This window comes from Lynx rufus, unplaced genomic scaffold, assembly GCF_022079265.1.
Source record: "Lynx rufus isolate CCGP_SWC_20201006 ecotype Redwood Valley unplaced genomic scaffold, mLynRuf1.p SCAF_7, whole genome shotgun sequence".
Taxonomy (NCBI): Eukaryota; Metazoa; Chordata; class Mammalia; order Carnivora; family Felidae; genus Lynx; species Lynx rufus.
Genome location: NW_025814889.1, coordinates 40945670 through 40961587, shown reverse-complemented (window position 1 = coordinate 40961587; position 15918 = coordinate 40945670). Strand labels below are relative to the sequence as shown.

General features: G+C 49.1%; 1 protein-coding gene across 1 annotated transcript in view; it reads left to right on the top strand.

Annotated features, from left to right (window-relative positions):
• The first annotated feature begins 3362 nt into the window (after positions 1-3362).
• The window catches only part of VWF (von Willebrand factor), a 137639-nt gene continuing 125083 nt past the window's right edge, over positions 3363-15918 (top strand). Inside the window, exons 1-3 of the mRNA XM_047066718.1 lie at positions 3363-3606; positions 4721-4775; positions 6470-6634. Coding sequence (XP_046922674.1) covers positions 4721-4775; positions 6470-6634 — 220 coding nt within the window. The 5' untranslated portion in view covers positions 3363-3606. The remainder of the gene's footprint in view (positions 3607-4720; positions 4776-6469; positions 6635-15918) is intronic.

The following is a 15918-nucleotide window of genomic DNA, read 5'->3' as shown; positions in this document are numbered from 1 at the left end:
GGCGGCTGTTTCGGAAACATCTTTTGCTGGCTGCTCTCCCTTCCCCATATCACGTCCCCACTTCCCTTCTGGTGTTTCCTGCTCTGCCAAATAAATGATCTGCACTAGGATTCTCAGGGCCTGCTTCCGGGGAGGCATGCAAGCGAAGGCACGGCATATAGACATCTACATTGAAGGACAATCGCTCAGCATTTCTCTGTGGATTTTCTCATTCTCTTTCTTAACCCATCTCTCATTGTTCTCATCTCCTTATCTCTTTGAATAATTTCCTCAGCTCTATCTTCCAACAGTTTGTTTTCTTCAGGAATGTCTTGTTTGTATTTGGAGTTTTCAATGAATTTACTATGTATTCTCATCTCTTAAAGTTCTTTTTCAAGCCTTCCTGTTCTCTTCTCATTATGTCTTTTTCTTTTGTGTTCTCAATTCCTGTTCTTTAGTCTATGATAATTTGAAACACTTTGGTTTTTTTCATCTCTACATGATCACTTTATTATCTGAAGTTCTTAGAGGATCTAATCCTGCTTTCGGTTGTGATTGCCTATTCTTGCTCACGGTGGATTGTTTTATCAAGTGTTTTGACATTTGTGATTGTGAAGTGATCCCTTAGAGAACTTTATCTGTGGATATCAGATATCTGTGGATAACCTAGGAAAAAGGTTTATCTTTCTTATTTTTTTATTTATTAAAAATTTTTTAAATGTTTGTTTATTTTTGAGAGAGAGAGACAGAGCATGAGCCGGAGAGGGGGCAGAGAGAGAGGGAGACACAGAATCCCAAGTAGGCTCCAAGTGTGCCGACAGCTCAGAGCCTGATGTGGGACTTGAATTCATGAGCCATGAGATCATGACCTGAGCTGAAGTTGGACGCTTAAATGACTGAGCCACCTAGGCGCCCCAGAAGGTTTATCTTTTTAGTGTTTATTTATTTTTGAGAGAGAGAAAGAGAGAGAGAGAGAGAGAGAGAGAGAGAGAGAGAGAGAGAGAGTTCGAGCAGGGTAGGTGCGGAGAGAGAGAGAAACACACAATCTGAAGCTGTCAGCACAGAGCCTGACGTGGAGCTTGAACTCAGGAGCGGAGATGTCATGACCTGAGCCGAAGTTGATTGCTTAACCGACTGAGCCACCCAGGCTCCCCAGAAGGTTTAGCTTTTCAGATAGATTTTTTAAATTTGTTTCTGCCAGGAGCCCCAGGTACTGGCCTAAAACTAACTTCTGTGTCAACTTCTCAACTTGGGAGTTCCTGGACCATGTGGTAATGTCAATTTGAACCTGAAACCTGAATGAGTGTAGGCCTATGGCTACAAATTCTGGAGAAAGACTTTACTTTTCCATCTCCAAAACCAATGGAGATAGACAAACTCCTTATCTTCTATGTTGATGGCTGGAATTTTTCCTGGCCCACCCTTTGGAAGGGTTCTCTTCAAATATCAGCTTTATGCAGGAGTCTTGTCCAGCTGTCTGGCTGGGTCAGGCCCAGAGCCTCATTTCTTGTTCTTGCAATGCCTGGCCTCAAGCCTGGAGTGTACCTGGACTCACTAAACCTGTGGGTTTGCACCACTTCCTGCTCTTGGGGATCCTAGATGCTCGGAGATGTTCATTATTTTGCTCCCAGTTTAGCTGTGCATTCAAAAAGCATTTGTCTTATTTAAATGGCATTTACTTATTTATTTATTTAAAAAGTTTCTTTAATTATTTTGAGAGAGAGCTTGCGTGTGTGTGCACGGGGGAGGGGCAGAGAGAGCGAGAGAGGATTCCAAGCCTCCACACGGTCAGTACAGAGCCCGATGTGGGGCTGGAACTCACGAACTGTGAGATCATGACCTGAGCCGAAATCAAGACTCTGACGCTTAACTGACTGAGTCACCCAGGTGTCCCTATCATGGCATTTAATGATACTTCACAGTGGGCAGATTTTCAGGTATCAAGTAAAATAAAACAAAACACAACAAAAAACAAGCTAGAAATGGAAATCCTTAAGTACCTTTGCTACTCTATCATACTAATTCTGCCTCTACTGCCGTTTTCTTTCTTGGGAACAGTCGTCCTCCTCTCCTGGGTGCGAAAGGGAGTGGTAGAGCATGAGGTGTGGGAAGTGGGGAAGCTGGGGACTAATGGTCTCCCAGAGTCTTAGGGCAAGTGGTAATGATCCACGAGAAGCAATGATGTGGGCTTCTTCACCTAAATCTGTCTTCGGCTGCCTGTCACCGTGCCTGGAACCCCACGATGAGAGAGTCATCTTCCTCCTCTATTTTATCAGCCACGTCTTTTAGCAGGAATGAGTTTAGCAGATGATGCAGAGAATTAGGCTCTTAGGAATGGGAAATTGGGAAGAACGACTGGGGTATACGTGTGCGTGCGTGTGTGTATGTGCATGGGGTATGTGTAGTGTGTGTGGTTTTGTGTGTGTGTTGGGGTAGGTAGTAAATGTGCTATGTGTGTGATGTGTGAGGGGTGAATGTGGTGTGTGTGGTGTTGGTGTGTGTGTGTGTGTGTGTGTGTGTGTGATGTATGTGATGTGTGTGCATGTGTGGTGTAGGTGTGGTATGTGCGTGTGGTATGTGTGTGGTGTGTGTAGGATGTGTATGTTATGGTGTGTGTGATATACATATGTGTATCCACCTGTGTGGTGTGTGTGTGTAATATGTGTGTATGGTGGGGGTGTGAGTATATGTATGTGGTGTGTGTGCATGTGGGGTGTGTGTGTTGTATGTGAGGTGTATGTATGTGGTGCTTGTGGGTGTGGTGTGCGTGTATGTGTGGGGTGTGTGTAAGGTCGGGGAGGAGTCAGGCTCCAGCGGTGGGAGGAAGAGTCCTTGGGGGAGGATTAGACTTAAACCATCCCGGCCACCATTTTCCAAAAGCCTGGGCTTGTGTCCAGGCCCCTCATCCTTACCTTGTCCCTGGACACTAGCTGTGAGTCAAACGGCCTGTTTTTGTCAGGGCCGGGACTGCATCATTCATACCTTAGCGTGGAGAGGAAGCATCATTCTCTTCTTTCTCCAAACACAGCCACCAATTTGGCTCACGTTGAGGTGTTTTTCCAAACTTCCCCGGTGTCTGGCCTTGGAAGCCGGATCCAGAAGCTGTGTTGATCAGGTCTAGATTCTTCCCTGGCCTGGGCCAGCCTGCCCTGGGCCGGCCAGCGTTCGTGGTCGTCCCCTGTCTGTATGGAATCCTGTGTGTGGGCAAGATCGTGGTTGCGGTGTGGGGGGCGTGGGGAGGGCAAGGCAGCCCATTATGGCAGCTGGCCGAGGTCTCCCACCAAACTCTTCAAAGCCTTATCGGCTTGGAGGTATTTCTAATACCATTTCCGCTCATTGTTTCCTTCTGGTAATTAACAGGAGGCCAATGCCCTGCTGTGGCAGCTCACAGCTATTGTGGTGGGAAAGGAGGGGGGGCTGGTGGACGTCACAACTCGGCCTTTATCTCCCCCTGGCCACCGGGAGTGCGCAGCCCCTGGGTCACTTAACAGCAACAGTCCAGAGCTGCGAGCAGTCCCATCGGCCTCAGCTGCTGGGGAACATGGCCTAGGCCGGCGGCACCATCGTGCGGCACTGGGCTTCCTAAGGGACCTTGGAGATACCTGCAGCCCCCGCTTGCAGGGAAAGGTCTGGGCTTTTGGGAACAGGGCTGGCTCAATTGGGGGAGGAAGATCAGGACTGGGCCTTACCCTGGGGAACCGGGGTCCTCTGTCCCGGGGCTAGAAGGGATTGTTTGGAGGGAGCCAGGGACCTTCCTAAGGCCCACTCTCCACTTGTCCCTGGGGAGTCCTGTGGCTGCTTTTGTTCGTGGTGGTGCTACCGCTTGTACTACTTGACGAGGCAAGACTGGAAGGAGTTCTGCCCTCACCTCTGGGTGTATTCTGAGAGCAGCCTGACATACCTGTGTGTTGGGAGGTTTTAGAGGGTCACTCGTTCTGAGACCAAGACGTGGCCATATCTGATGTCATCCAAGTGTTACTTCCGCAGATATATAACAGACTGGGTTTGTCTCTCTTGGGTTGGATGAGGCACTGAGTAGGAAAGGAGTTACCCCCAGTAAATCTCAGGTGATAAGAGTCTATACCTGTTTAACAAGAGGAGAGGGCTGTGGCGGGGGCTCTACGGGATTGGGGTGGGCTCTGAAGTCAGGGTCGATTCTCTCTTTCTGGAAGGGGGCACACGATGGGAGCCTTTCCTGGGCCCGGGCTACTGGACTCCTGTCCATTTAACAGCTCGGCCCAACACACATTGCCTGAGCAGGGGTATAGTGCCGGGGACTGACCTACAAACGTGGTTGTTGAGCATTCTCCACATCTGGGTGCCTGTGGTAGGAACAGAGCATAGGATAGCTTCTTCTCCCCAGCTTGCTGCCGAGCGTGGAAGGATTAAAAGGCAGGAGGGAATCAGGAACGCATGGGCTCCTAGCTGTTGCAGGAGTGCAGGGGAGTGAGAGGCCAGGCTGGCCTAGTTCCTCGCCTGCCTGGGCTCTGGGACTGCTGGTTGGGGAAGGATGCCTGGGGTCTGGCTCACAGTGATTGTTACTCTTGGGCCTGGGCCTGGCCAGGGGCTTTTTTGGGGACCAGTCTTCCATATTCAAGGGCAAACAGGGGCCGGGAAGGATCAATCTTTTCTCTTGCTTAAAAAAAAACTGTTCTTCCCACTTCACACACGGACAGTAGTACATCCCAGCAATGATCTGTGAGGGCAGTGATCACCAGTCATTTCTCCTGCTTCTCTGCAGATGTTTCCTGCCAGACCTGCGAGAGTGCTGCTTGCTCTGGCCCTCACCTTCCCAGGTGGGTACTAAAGTGCTTCCATTCTTTACTCCTGCCTCAGGGTCTTTTGGAACAACTCCCTTCCAGGAATCAGCAGGTGCGTCTGGAGCTCACCTGTGTGCCAAGTCCCGTGTTAGGCTTGGGTTGGGCCTGCCAGAGTCACTGGTTAATTCTTCCTGTGAAGGTTCTTCAGAGCCCCTTGCCTCTGACTTGTATTCCTCAAGGAGCAGCTACCTGCAAATGCCTTCTCTGACTGGACAATTAAGAAGCACAGGGGTCACACAGAACAGTCTTCTATGATGCGGCTGCTGGATGGGGAAGAAGGAACCCAAGACTTGGACAGATGACTAGTTTTAGAAGGGATTGCAGAGGTCATCTAGTGGAATCTCCCATAGTACAGATGAAGAGATTGAGGGTCAGAGAGGAAAAATGAATGCTCCAAAGTCACATAAAGCAAAGGTCAGAGGTCAGTTCTCCTGGGTCCTAGACCACCACTTGCACTGGACTACAGTGCCTTGCTTCCCTTGCTGAGATACTGAGTCTGTGAATGGTGAGAGGGACCCTTTTCTGACTCTGGCTTGTCCCCACTTAGATCACTCAGGTCAGCAGAATCCAGCCTGTTGCTCACAGTTTAGTGTGGGGGAAAAATGTATATTTTTCATACCCTCTACATCTTCCTACTAGATGGTTCCTGTGCCAGGGGATCCAGAAAACTTAAAAATTTACTATTGTGGTGCCCCACCTGACCACACACACACACACACACACACACAGTGTGAAGGTGGTAAGAGGGTCTCCTGGGAGGAATTAGCTTATGGCCCTAAAGGAGTTAACACTCCATAGATTCTGTGTGTTAGACACACCAGCTAATTTGTTTGAATGTAAACTGTTCAAGATATAGTAGATTAATGTAAAAGGTTGCTCATTACAACCTTTTAAAAAATTTGGAAAAATGCTAAGCACCTAATAATAGGGTTAATATTATTATAATGTATAAATGTATACATTTAGATGTGAAATATGCTATAGTCACTGCAAAACATGTTTTGCAAGGATACACAATGGCATGATAAATTCTTTACAATACATTGAGAAATAAACAAGTTATAAATAGTTTGTATGGGATGATCACAAATTTGTAGAAAACCTGTAATTATATATCCATATGCTGTGAAACAGAAGGATAAAACTAAAATGTTAAGTCCAGTTATCAAGGAATGTTGGTTAATGATGATTTTACCTTGATTGAATTTTTTCTGTGTTCCCCAAATTTTCTCTGATAAAGCATGTATCACATTTTAAATTAGTAAGTAAATGTCATTAAAACAAATAGATATTCTGAGAAGCTGTTCCTCTGTTATTGCTGTGAGTCCTGGGTCATTTTTGAGGGCCAAAAGCAAGACTTTTTTTTAAAGTGTTTATTAATTTTGGGGGGGTGCAGAAAGAGAAGGAGAGAGAGAGAATCCTAGGGAGGCTCCGTGCTATCAGCACAGAGCCCGATATGGGGTTCGAACCCACTAACCATGAGATCACGACCTGAGCCGAAATCAAGAGTTGGACATTTAACCGACTAAGCCATCCAAGCGCCCCCAAAAGCAACAGCTTTAGTCTTGCTTGGGATGGAAAATACTTCCCTACAGCCCAATTTTTATCAGGCACAAGGCTGCAGTGGCTGGATGGTCCCAGCTGTGCTCACCTGTAGTCTCTCCCTCCAGGGATCCTTTGTGCAAAAGAGACTGTTGGCAGATCGTCGATGGCTCGATGCAGCCTCTTTGGAGGTGACTTTATCAACACCTTTGATGAAAGCATGTACAGCTTTATGGGAGACTGCAGTTACCTCCTGGCCGGGGACTGTCAGAAACACTCCTTCTCGCTTATTGGTGAGTCCGGGGCACTGAAGTGAGGGATTCAGAGCAGGTGTCAGCTAAGCTCAACCCTACTGTGGGGCTCTAGGGGCATTCTTCTGGCAGGGCCCGAGCTTGCAGATCCTTGTGGAACCATGGATGGAAATGGCCTTCCATGGCCAAGAGCTTCCCTTAGCCTGGCCCTGGGTCTCTCCCATCAGAGCCTGGTGGGATGAAGCAAATATTTTTCCAGTGGTCATGTCCATTGCTCTGAGTCCAGGCAGCACTTTGGGAGCTCCAAAGCATCAAAAGAAATGGTGAACCAGAAGATGCTTTGTAGTACACAGAGCCCCTAGAAAAACGGGAGGGGTCATTGCTGTGTTCTTGGTGGAATTCAGAGTACCTACCTGATGTTGAGCACCTCCTGTGTTCCTGGGAAAGTGCTGGTATGTGCCTGGGTTATCACTGCACCCCACAGTGGCTCTGAGGTGTAGGTACAGGTGCCGAGCCCAAAGAGGTGGTCTGATCCTCCCAAGGGTTGACAGTAAAAGGAAGAGCTGGATTTTGATCCTGGGTTTGTCAGGATTCAGGAACTTCCCTCTGCACTAAGGAGAGATGGCACTCTCCAAGGCCAGGAGTGGGGCTGCAGGCAGTGATGGGGGATTGTGGTTTGGTGACCTTCACACTCTGAGAATGAATCAGATGTGTGCGATGTGTGAGTGAGGCTGCTACAAAACCTAGCAAAGACGGGGTCCATAGCCTCGGGGAGATGACACAACAATGGACAGATCCACATTGTTAAAACAAAATCTTTCATGACACTTGGTATAGACAGTGAGGAAAGCTTTATTCAAGAGGGGCCACTGCAATGGGGGGGGTTGCAGTGGGGCAGAGACATGGGGCTCTACTTCTCCACTCCAAATGTAACAAGGATGAGTGGGGACTTTCAGCTGGGTGGGGGTGGAGGGTCAGTGGATGGAAAATTACCAAGGGGAAACATCAAAGGTAACATCTGGTTAAGCCAACGTGACAGGGTTCTTGCTGAAGTCAGGCCAGGGTGATAAGTATTGATGGAGGGGCATGAGGAATTGGTCAGATATTGAGGCCAGGGGATTTTCGATAAACTAACCCAGCAGGATTCTTGCTAAACTGAACCAATCAGACTGAGGACAGAGTCTAAGGTGGAGACCTGACGGAGAGGAGGGCTCAGAGGAGACTGATCCAGGTTTGGCCAAAGACAGTTTTTGGCAACACTCAGACCCTTGCCGAGATGCAGGCAGTAGGGCCCCTGGAGAGGTCACTCCACCGGTCTCCAGGGTCTCCCAGGTTGGATGCAGCCCTCAGTGCTCAATGTGGGGCGAGGCTGTTTGGGAGCTACATGAGCTGATAGCTGCCTTAATTATGAGGCTCCCCTGCTTCTTTGGCTGTCACCATCCACCTTGCCTCTGCTGGAAACCCTGTCACAGTGTGACTTCAGGGCACTGAACTTCGCCAGACTGCCATTTGTCTTCCTCCTCTGTGAGCTCCCCCCCCCAAGGGCAAGGACCAGGCCTTATGCATCTTTGTTTTCTGGTGCTTGGGTGACCAGGGTCTCTGGCAGCACTGAAGGTGAGGGAGGGGATGGGGATCCACAAAGCACGGGGCTCTGTTGTACCCAAGAGCCGATTTCGTGAAAAGCATGGCATGTGAGGAGCCCTGGGTGAGGAGTTTTGGTTGGGCAGAGAGGACAGGGCAGGGGATGTGTGCAGTGGGGATAGCCTAAACACAGGGAAGAGGCTGGAAGGAACGCATGTTCCTTCAGTGCAGCCTAGTGGGGAGGTCGGTGTGGCTGGTTCAGTAGTTCTCAAACTCCAACTTGCATCAGGATCTCCGGGACGACTGGTTAAAAACAGGCTGCTGGGCTCCATGCCCAGGCTTTTGGAGTCAGTGGATCTGGAGTGGGGCCTGAAGGGCCCATTTCTAACAAGTTCCTGGATGCTGCTGCTGCTGCTGGTTTGGGGACCAAATCTTGAGAAGCATGGGGCCGAGGAATAGTGGGAGGTGAGGCAGGAATGAGGCTGACAGACTGATGGGAGAGTTTGTTTCCGGAGTCAGCAGCAGTGAGGAGTTACTATAGAGGCTTGTGCAGTTTGAAGGATTAAGAAGGAATTTGCTACTTTGCCAAAATGGTCAGAAAGGGAGAAAGACAGGAGGCTGGGTGGTCTTGGCCATGATAACCAGGCAGGGGGTGAAAAGGACCACAGACATCCCCAGGGCATGACAAATGGTGGAAGCCATTCTGAACACTGAACTTGGGGATCCCCTTTGCTTCAGAGGCAGCAGCTGGGGAGTAACTTGGGAGAGCAGCTGCAGAGAAAAAGCACCCTGTCACCTTCTCTGGGAGGCTGCAGGCTGAGGACCTCGTCCAATGTTTACTTTAAGTGGGTTTCTCTACCTTAAAAATCACAGTACATTTGCAACAACATGGATGGATCTTGAGGGATTATGCTAAATGAAATAAGCCAGACAAAGACAAATACCGTGTGATCTCACTTTTATATAGAATCTAAAAAAGAAAAGAAAACCAAAACAAAACAAAACCCAAACTCTTAGAAAAAGAGATCAGATTTGTGGTTATCAGAGGTGGGTAAGGTACAAACTTCCATTTGTAAGATAGATCAGTCCAGGATTTGGGAAGTACAGTATGGTGACTAAGGTTAACACTGCTGTAGGGTATATTTGAAAGTCTCTAAGAGAACAGATCTTAAAGATTTTCATCACGAGGAAAAAACCGTTTCTCTCTCTTTTTCTTGTTTCTCAAAAAAAAAAAAAAAAGATCCATTGTGGATTCTTGTAACTCTATAATAAAACCCAAAAGTTTTGGGGATAATATGTAAGATTTATTTTTTATTTTTTAAGTTAAACTTTTTATTTTGAGATTAGATTCACATGCAGTTGTAAAACACACACACACACACACACACACACACACACACACACAAAATCTGTGTACCCTTTACCCAGTATCCCGCAATTGGTAATATTGTACAAAATTATTCTCAAATATTACAACCATGAAATTGACATTGACATCATCTACTGATCTTTCTTTGTGTACTTAGTTCTTTGAAAAAAATTCATGTTTTTATTTTATTTTTGAGAGAGAGAGAGAGAGAGACAGAGAGACAGAGAGACAGAGAGAGAGAGAGGGAGTTGGGGAGGGGCAGAGAGTGAGGGAGACATGGAATGCGAAGCAGGTTGCAGGCTTTGTGCCTGATGCGGCGCTCGAACTCATGGACCGTGAGATCATGACCTGAGCTGAAGTTGAATGTTTAACCAACTGAACCACCCAGGCACCCATACCATTTTTTTAAGTAGGCTTTGCACCCAACGTGGGGCTTGAAGTCATGGCCCTGAGGTTAAGAGTCGCATGCTCCACCAACTGAGCCAGTCAGGCGCCCCTTGTTCTATGCATCTTAAAAAAAGTCGTGGTGGGGTTCCATACAGACGCCCTACTTGAGATGACTCTGGGGTATCAGTGAGAATGGAGCAGGTTAGGAGTGACAGGAGAAAGATTTCAAAAGAAGACACAGTGACATCCTTTCCACTGTGTGGCTTTGGGCTTCAGGGGACTTTCCAGGGAGGGGGGCCCTACGGAGACACTGGGAGTTGCTGTCTTGATTCCTGCTATAGACTCCCTACCCTCAAGGTGGATTTGTAAACAATGTGTAATGAAATCTTAGGACCAGGCACAGAGCTCATCTGGACTCAGGGAGGCAAGCAGCATGTTGGAAAAGTCCTCTTCCCCTACTTAAACCCACTCTAGACTCTTCCCTGCTAAGGGTAGGCCTTGAAGACAGGGAAACTCAGGCTGCCTGGGTGTCTCTGTGCAGTCACTGTCACCTCCTCCAGGAAGCCCCACCCCACCACCCACTACTCTGGTCCTGTCCAGCACTGGTCTCATCAACTTGTGGGGATTGGATGTTTTCCATCCTCTAGGACCAGGTGGCTCTGCTCCCAGTGCCCCTCTGCTCAGAAAATCAGAGCCCTTGTCTTGGCTCTTCCTCTTCAATGAGTGTCCTTAGGGAAGTGCGCAATGTCTCCCAGCCTCCATTTCCTTGTCTTCAAAATGGAGATACAGTGAAGATCAAGGGAGACAAATCATTTACAAGTGTGAAGTGTTACCCAAACCTTAGTGATTGAAAGCAGTCACCTTTAACACATGGTGGACACAGGAGCTGCTGGGCCCTTGGGACCGTTTCCGTCAAGGTCAGGGGAACATCGCTTGGGTTTGTGTCAGAGGCCTGGCCTTTCTGGCCATCCTTTCTGGGGTTTCAAGGGCCAAGGGGAAACTGCAGGGCTGCGTTAAGCCTCTGTTTCAAAAATCTTGTTGGGACCCCCGCCCCCACTCTCACTGGGTCATTGTTCTTTTTTTTTTTTTTTAATGTTTAATTTAGTTTTGAGAGAACGTGAGTGAGGGAGGGGTGGAGAGAGAGGGGGACAGAGGATCTGAAGTGGGCTCTGTGCTTACAGCAGAGAGTCTGACGTGGGGCTCAAACTCATGAACTTGAGATCGTGACACGAGCTAATGTCAGACACTGCAACTGACTGAGCCACCCTGGCGCCCCCGGGTCATGGTTATTATAACAACTTGTCAGATGTCAGTTTTCTGGCGGGTAATTGGCCTAAACCAGATTATGGGTTAATCATACTTTAACTGAGATTGGTTTAATTCCCACCCCGAATCATCAGAGAGAATGGGTGGCTACTTTTTGTGTTTTTGGTGCTGGTGGCATGGGGGGCATTGGGAAGAGAGGCATAATCTGAGGAGGGCGGGCCTGGGGAGGGGTGAGTCAGTGCAGCTGTTTCAGGAGCCTGAGGCCCCAGGGTCTGTCCTGCACGCTTGGACACAGCATCTCCAGTTTACATGTGCATGCCAGCAACCTCATATACTCCTCTGCCCCATTGTTCTCCAATGACATCCTGTTTCCCTGCTTCGAAATCCCAAATTTCCATTCCTCTCCAGTGCCTGCGGACCTTGTTCACATCCTGGGTAAAGCTGTTTATGTCCAAGCGTGAAGCACCACCTGGTGCGAAGGGGAGGGCCCTTTCCTTGATCCTGGCTCTTGGTGGGGCAGGTCTGGGCAGGCCAAAGCTACCAGGGGTTTCCTAGCCCACCAGCACGAGGACCAGGGAGAGAGAGCACTGGAGTCCTGGCACCCCTCTGCTCAGAAAGGCTGCTTTTCCTAAGCCACCCTGCAGGGTCTGGTTCCCAAGCCAGCCCAGAGAGAGCCATAGAATAACCAGACAATGTGCTGAGTCACTTACTCAGCAGGGGGGGCCTTCGTTTCCACATCAGTAACTGGCGCTGTTAGACCAGATCCCTGGTTTCTCAGTGTTTGGAAGATGCACCTACATCAGAATCACAGGAGTGGAGGTGGAGCGTCTGTTAGAAATGCATAGTAGTGAGCTCCACATTCTAAAGTCCGGGAAATCACCCAGACCTGATGCTGGCTCCAGCTGCCAGCCTGCTCCCCACTCCTTGTGGGGGAAGACTTACTCCCTCACCTAGTCCCTTGGTCACTGAGTTCAAGAAGCCAGATGAGAGACAGAGCCTCCCTGGGGAAGAGCTTGCATGGTTGGCTCTGGCCTCTTGGGGTGGACACCCCGCCCACCTTCCCCCAGCGGTTACAGGAAGTGCTAACGTGCACGTCTGTGGAATGTGGGAGACCCTTTTGGGCTCAATTTCCTAATAGCCGCACGTCATCAGATTCCCCCCTGAGTTCTGCAGGGAGGGAAGGAAGCAAATAAAACAAGCAAATAAAATCTAGAGTTCTCTTCTGCATCAGTGGCTAACTAAATCCAGAGCACTCAGATGCCCCGTTAGGCAGCTTTGTGTTTCTAAAGGAGATTTAGCCTTGGAGTTAGAAAACCTGTGTACAGGCTCTGCCTCTTGATGACAGGGTAAAGCAATGGTTCTCACCCAGGGTGATTCTCCCCCCGAGGACCTACGGCAGTGTCTGGAGATGTTTTGGATTGTAACAACTTGGAGGGAGATGCTACTGGCATCTAGTGAGTAGAGGTCAGGGATCCTTCTGATCACCCTACCATGTATCAGAAGGCCCCCACTACAAAGAAGTGTCTGGTCCCAAGTGTCATTATTGCTGGGGAGGACAGACCCTGTTGTAAACGTAGGCTTCAGTTTCTCTAACTCTAAAATGGAGTCAGTCTAGTTCAGTGTTTTTCAAACTGAGTCGTAACTATGGATTTAGAAATAATTTAATGAGTGTAACCAGTATTTAAAGAGATTACATGGAATAGGATAGAAAAACCTCAGAAAGTAGTCAGGGGGCCTGGCTCACGGGAAGGGCAAGTGGTGTGAAATGTGTGAGTGTGTGCATTCTGGGTCATGCAGTAAACTGTTTTTACTCTGCTTTCGGGGCAAAAGTGTTTTAAAGCCACCTGTTCTGACCATCCCCAAGAGCTTTCCCGCTGTCATAATGTGTTTTTTTTTTTTTTTTTCTATGATGAAGTCTTCTCCAGGACACAGTTTCCAGAATCTCCTTGCTGCCCTGCTGCTTTGGGTGTGGAGTGACTGCTCTTAGGGCCTCCCTCGCCGTCCAGGGTCAGGAGTTGTGCAGACTCCACACAGTTCAGGCCTCGTCAAGGATCCCAATCCCAGCTCCCCAGGCTCAGGAATTCCGAAGACTCCTCACAGTTCAGTCCTCACCAAGGATCCCAATCCCGGCTCCCCAGGGCCCCTGGACAAGTGAAGGTCCTGGGCAGCCAGCCCCACCTTCCCTGAACAGGGTGCTGCCTCAACCAGTGCTCTGCTCAGCAGGTGGTGAAAGGTGCTCCCTGGCTTCCTCATGGTGATCCCAGCCCCTCAAATACTTAAACCAGCGCCTGGTCTGAGTCCTGACTCTCTCACCCCTCACTGGCTCTGTGATGACGGGCAAGTTACCCTGAGTGTAGCCACCTGGGTGGACCCAAGTCCCTCAGTCTGTGGGGGCAGGCTGCCTTCATCACTTACTTGCAAAGGGTTGGGGGTCCCATGTAGCCCCACACAGTGGGAGCCTTTCAACCTTACAGGGATGATGAGCTCTAGCTTTCCTATGGCACCTGGCCTCTGTGGAGCGAGCGACTGGGGGATTCTACATCCCTGAAAGCTCTAAAGAGTTGCAGATCTGCATCTGCAGGGCAGTGGCTCACCCCAAGCGGCCTGGTTGCATGCGAAGCGTTCCCTACTCACCCTCCGGCCACATGCTCCCTGCTCCCTGGTTGACTTATTCTCCTGAGCCCTTTTGAATCCCCATGAGAGGGAGGGAGACTCTGCAAAGGAGAGGCACAAAGGGACTCTACTCGTTTCCAGGAGGGAGAGGTCTTTGGCTCAGAGGCAACATACTGGTTGAGTTACCCAGTGAAGGAGGTGTAGGAGCCCCCGTCCATCTGCTCTGTGACACTGGGCATGGGTGACAGGGAAAATTGTACTGATGAGGAGACAAGTTTCTGTGGTCATAAGGGAGCTGGAGCCCCTGACTTCTTGGGCTCATTGCCCACCATCTCCAGCAGGCAGGTAGTGACTGGAGGCTTGCCCTGTCCCATGGATTCAGCCCCAAGAACGGACCCTGGAAGGGAACTGGTTTTTGGTCCACTGCGCATGCCCAGGGGCGTGGATGGTTCGGGGAAGGGACTGACTGCCAACCGAGGTTGTCGCGGGGCTATCCCATTTGCTTGTTTTCTCAACATTTTACTACGCAAATTTACTAAACTACTGCACAACGTTTAGAAACATTGAAAGAATAAGACAGTGAACGCCCGTATGCCCACCACTCGGATTCTACCATTAATGTTCGACTCTATTTGCCTGATCACTTATCTGTGGGGTTGTGTTTATTTTTCTTTGGCTAATTTCTTGCTGCCAGAATGTTTGCTTAACTGTTTAAAGATGTGCTTGCTGCGAAACTGCTCTAAGTGAAAATGCAGGGCAGGCAAGACTACCGGGACAAAAGCTCCTCAAGCTAACAGGACAAAAACCCTTTGATGTGGCTGGGATCTCATTTCCCTCCTGACAGCGTTGGTCTGGAGCTCTGTAGAATGCGGTTTGTGGTCTGTGGGTGGTCTGTGGGCCTTTCCTGGGCCCCCCGTCCCCCCACCCTGAGCTGCTAACAGTGTACCATTCAGGAATCTATTCTTAGAACAGGCCAGTTATTTACATGTGACTCCCTCACGGAAATGTCACCAGAAAGAGTCTATTTTCTGGTTGGTGAGTGCGCGCGCGCGCATGCGTGTAATAGCTAATCGCGGTCCTCCAGCCTCTGGGTCTGGCCCAGGCCTCAGCTGAAATCCTCCGCCAAAGACTGTCAGTGGCCGAAGCCATGGCAGCAGCACCTCTTGCCAGCGTCTCCTGCACTTAGTTCCGCAGACATTCTTGCCTCCTCTTTTGCTGAGCGGCTGGAGCTCACGCTCTTCTAGGCGAGGGAATATGTCCTCATTTCCAAGGTTAACCTTTTCAGCTGGGTCCTTTGCCGCATTTCTGCAGGAGCCCTCAGGCACTGAGTCTCATATTTGACCCCCTTTTCTCCAGCACTTTCTATGTCTGTGTTCATTGCTGCCCTTCATCTTCCCTGTTTTCATTAACTTCTTAGTCTCCAAGGCTGAGATTCAGACTCCACATTGTTCCTTCTGGTTCCTTCACTTCCTGTGGCCAGTCGGTTATCTCTGGAGACCGCCAGTTCTCAGGGCCTCCTGGTAGGATTAGTCTCCATTGGTGCTGTGGAATATGGGTCTTCTGCTTCTTTTCCTGCTTTTAGGACACCGCCCCCCCCCCCCCCCCCCCGCCTCTGTGTTCGCCCCTCACAACTGAACCCTTGTTCACAGACTATTTTCTTATGTGTTGACCTATTCACACATCTCGAATGGCAATATCAATCATTTATTGCATCCTGACTTCCTTTCCCGTGCAGAGTGAGGCACTTTGCCGACAGGATCTCTAAATTTCTCCCAGAAAATCAAATTCAGTAAACTGATTTCATGAACTCATAAATCTCCACATAAATCTCCATTTTCAACAAAGAGCCTAGGGATTCTGGTTTGGGCGGTCTTAAGAGAACATTACACTATCCTAGAGTACCTGTTACCAATAACTCACAATGTTGCTTTTACTCTCTTTTTGACTGTTTATCTTATTTAGATCATAAGCTCCCAGAAGAAGGGGTCATGCTTTCATAGTTTTCTTTGGAGAAATAGAAGAGACTATTAGTGGGTTATGTATCCAGAAGGCACTCAATAAATATTTCTAGATGAATGGAAAAATGAATGAGTAAATGATATTTTGGGGA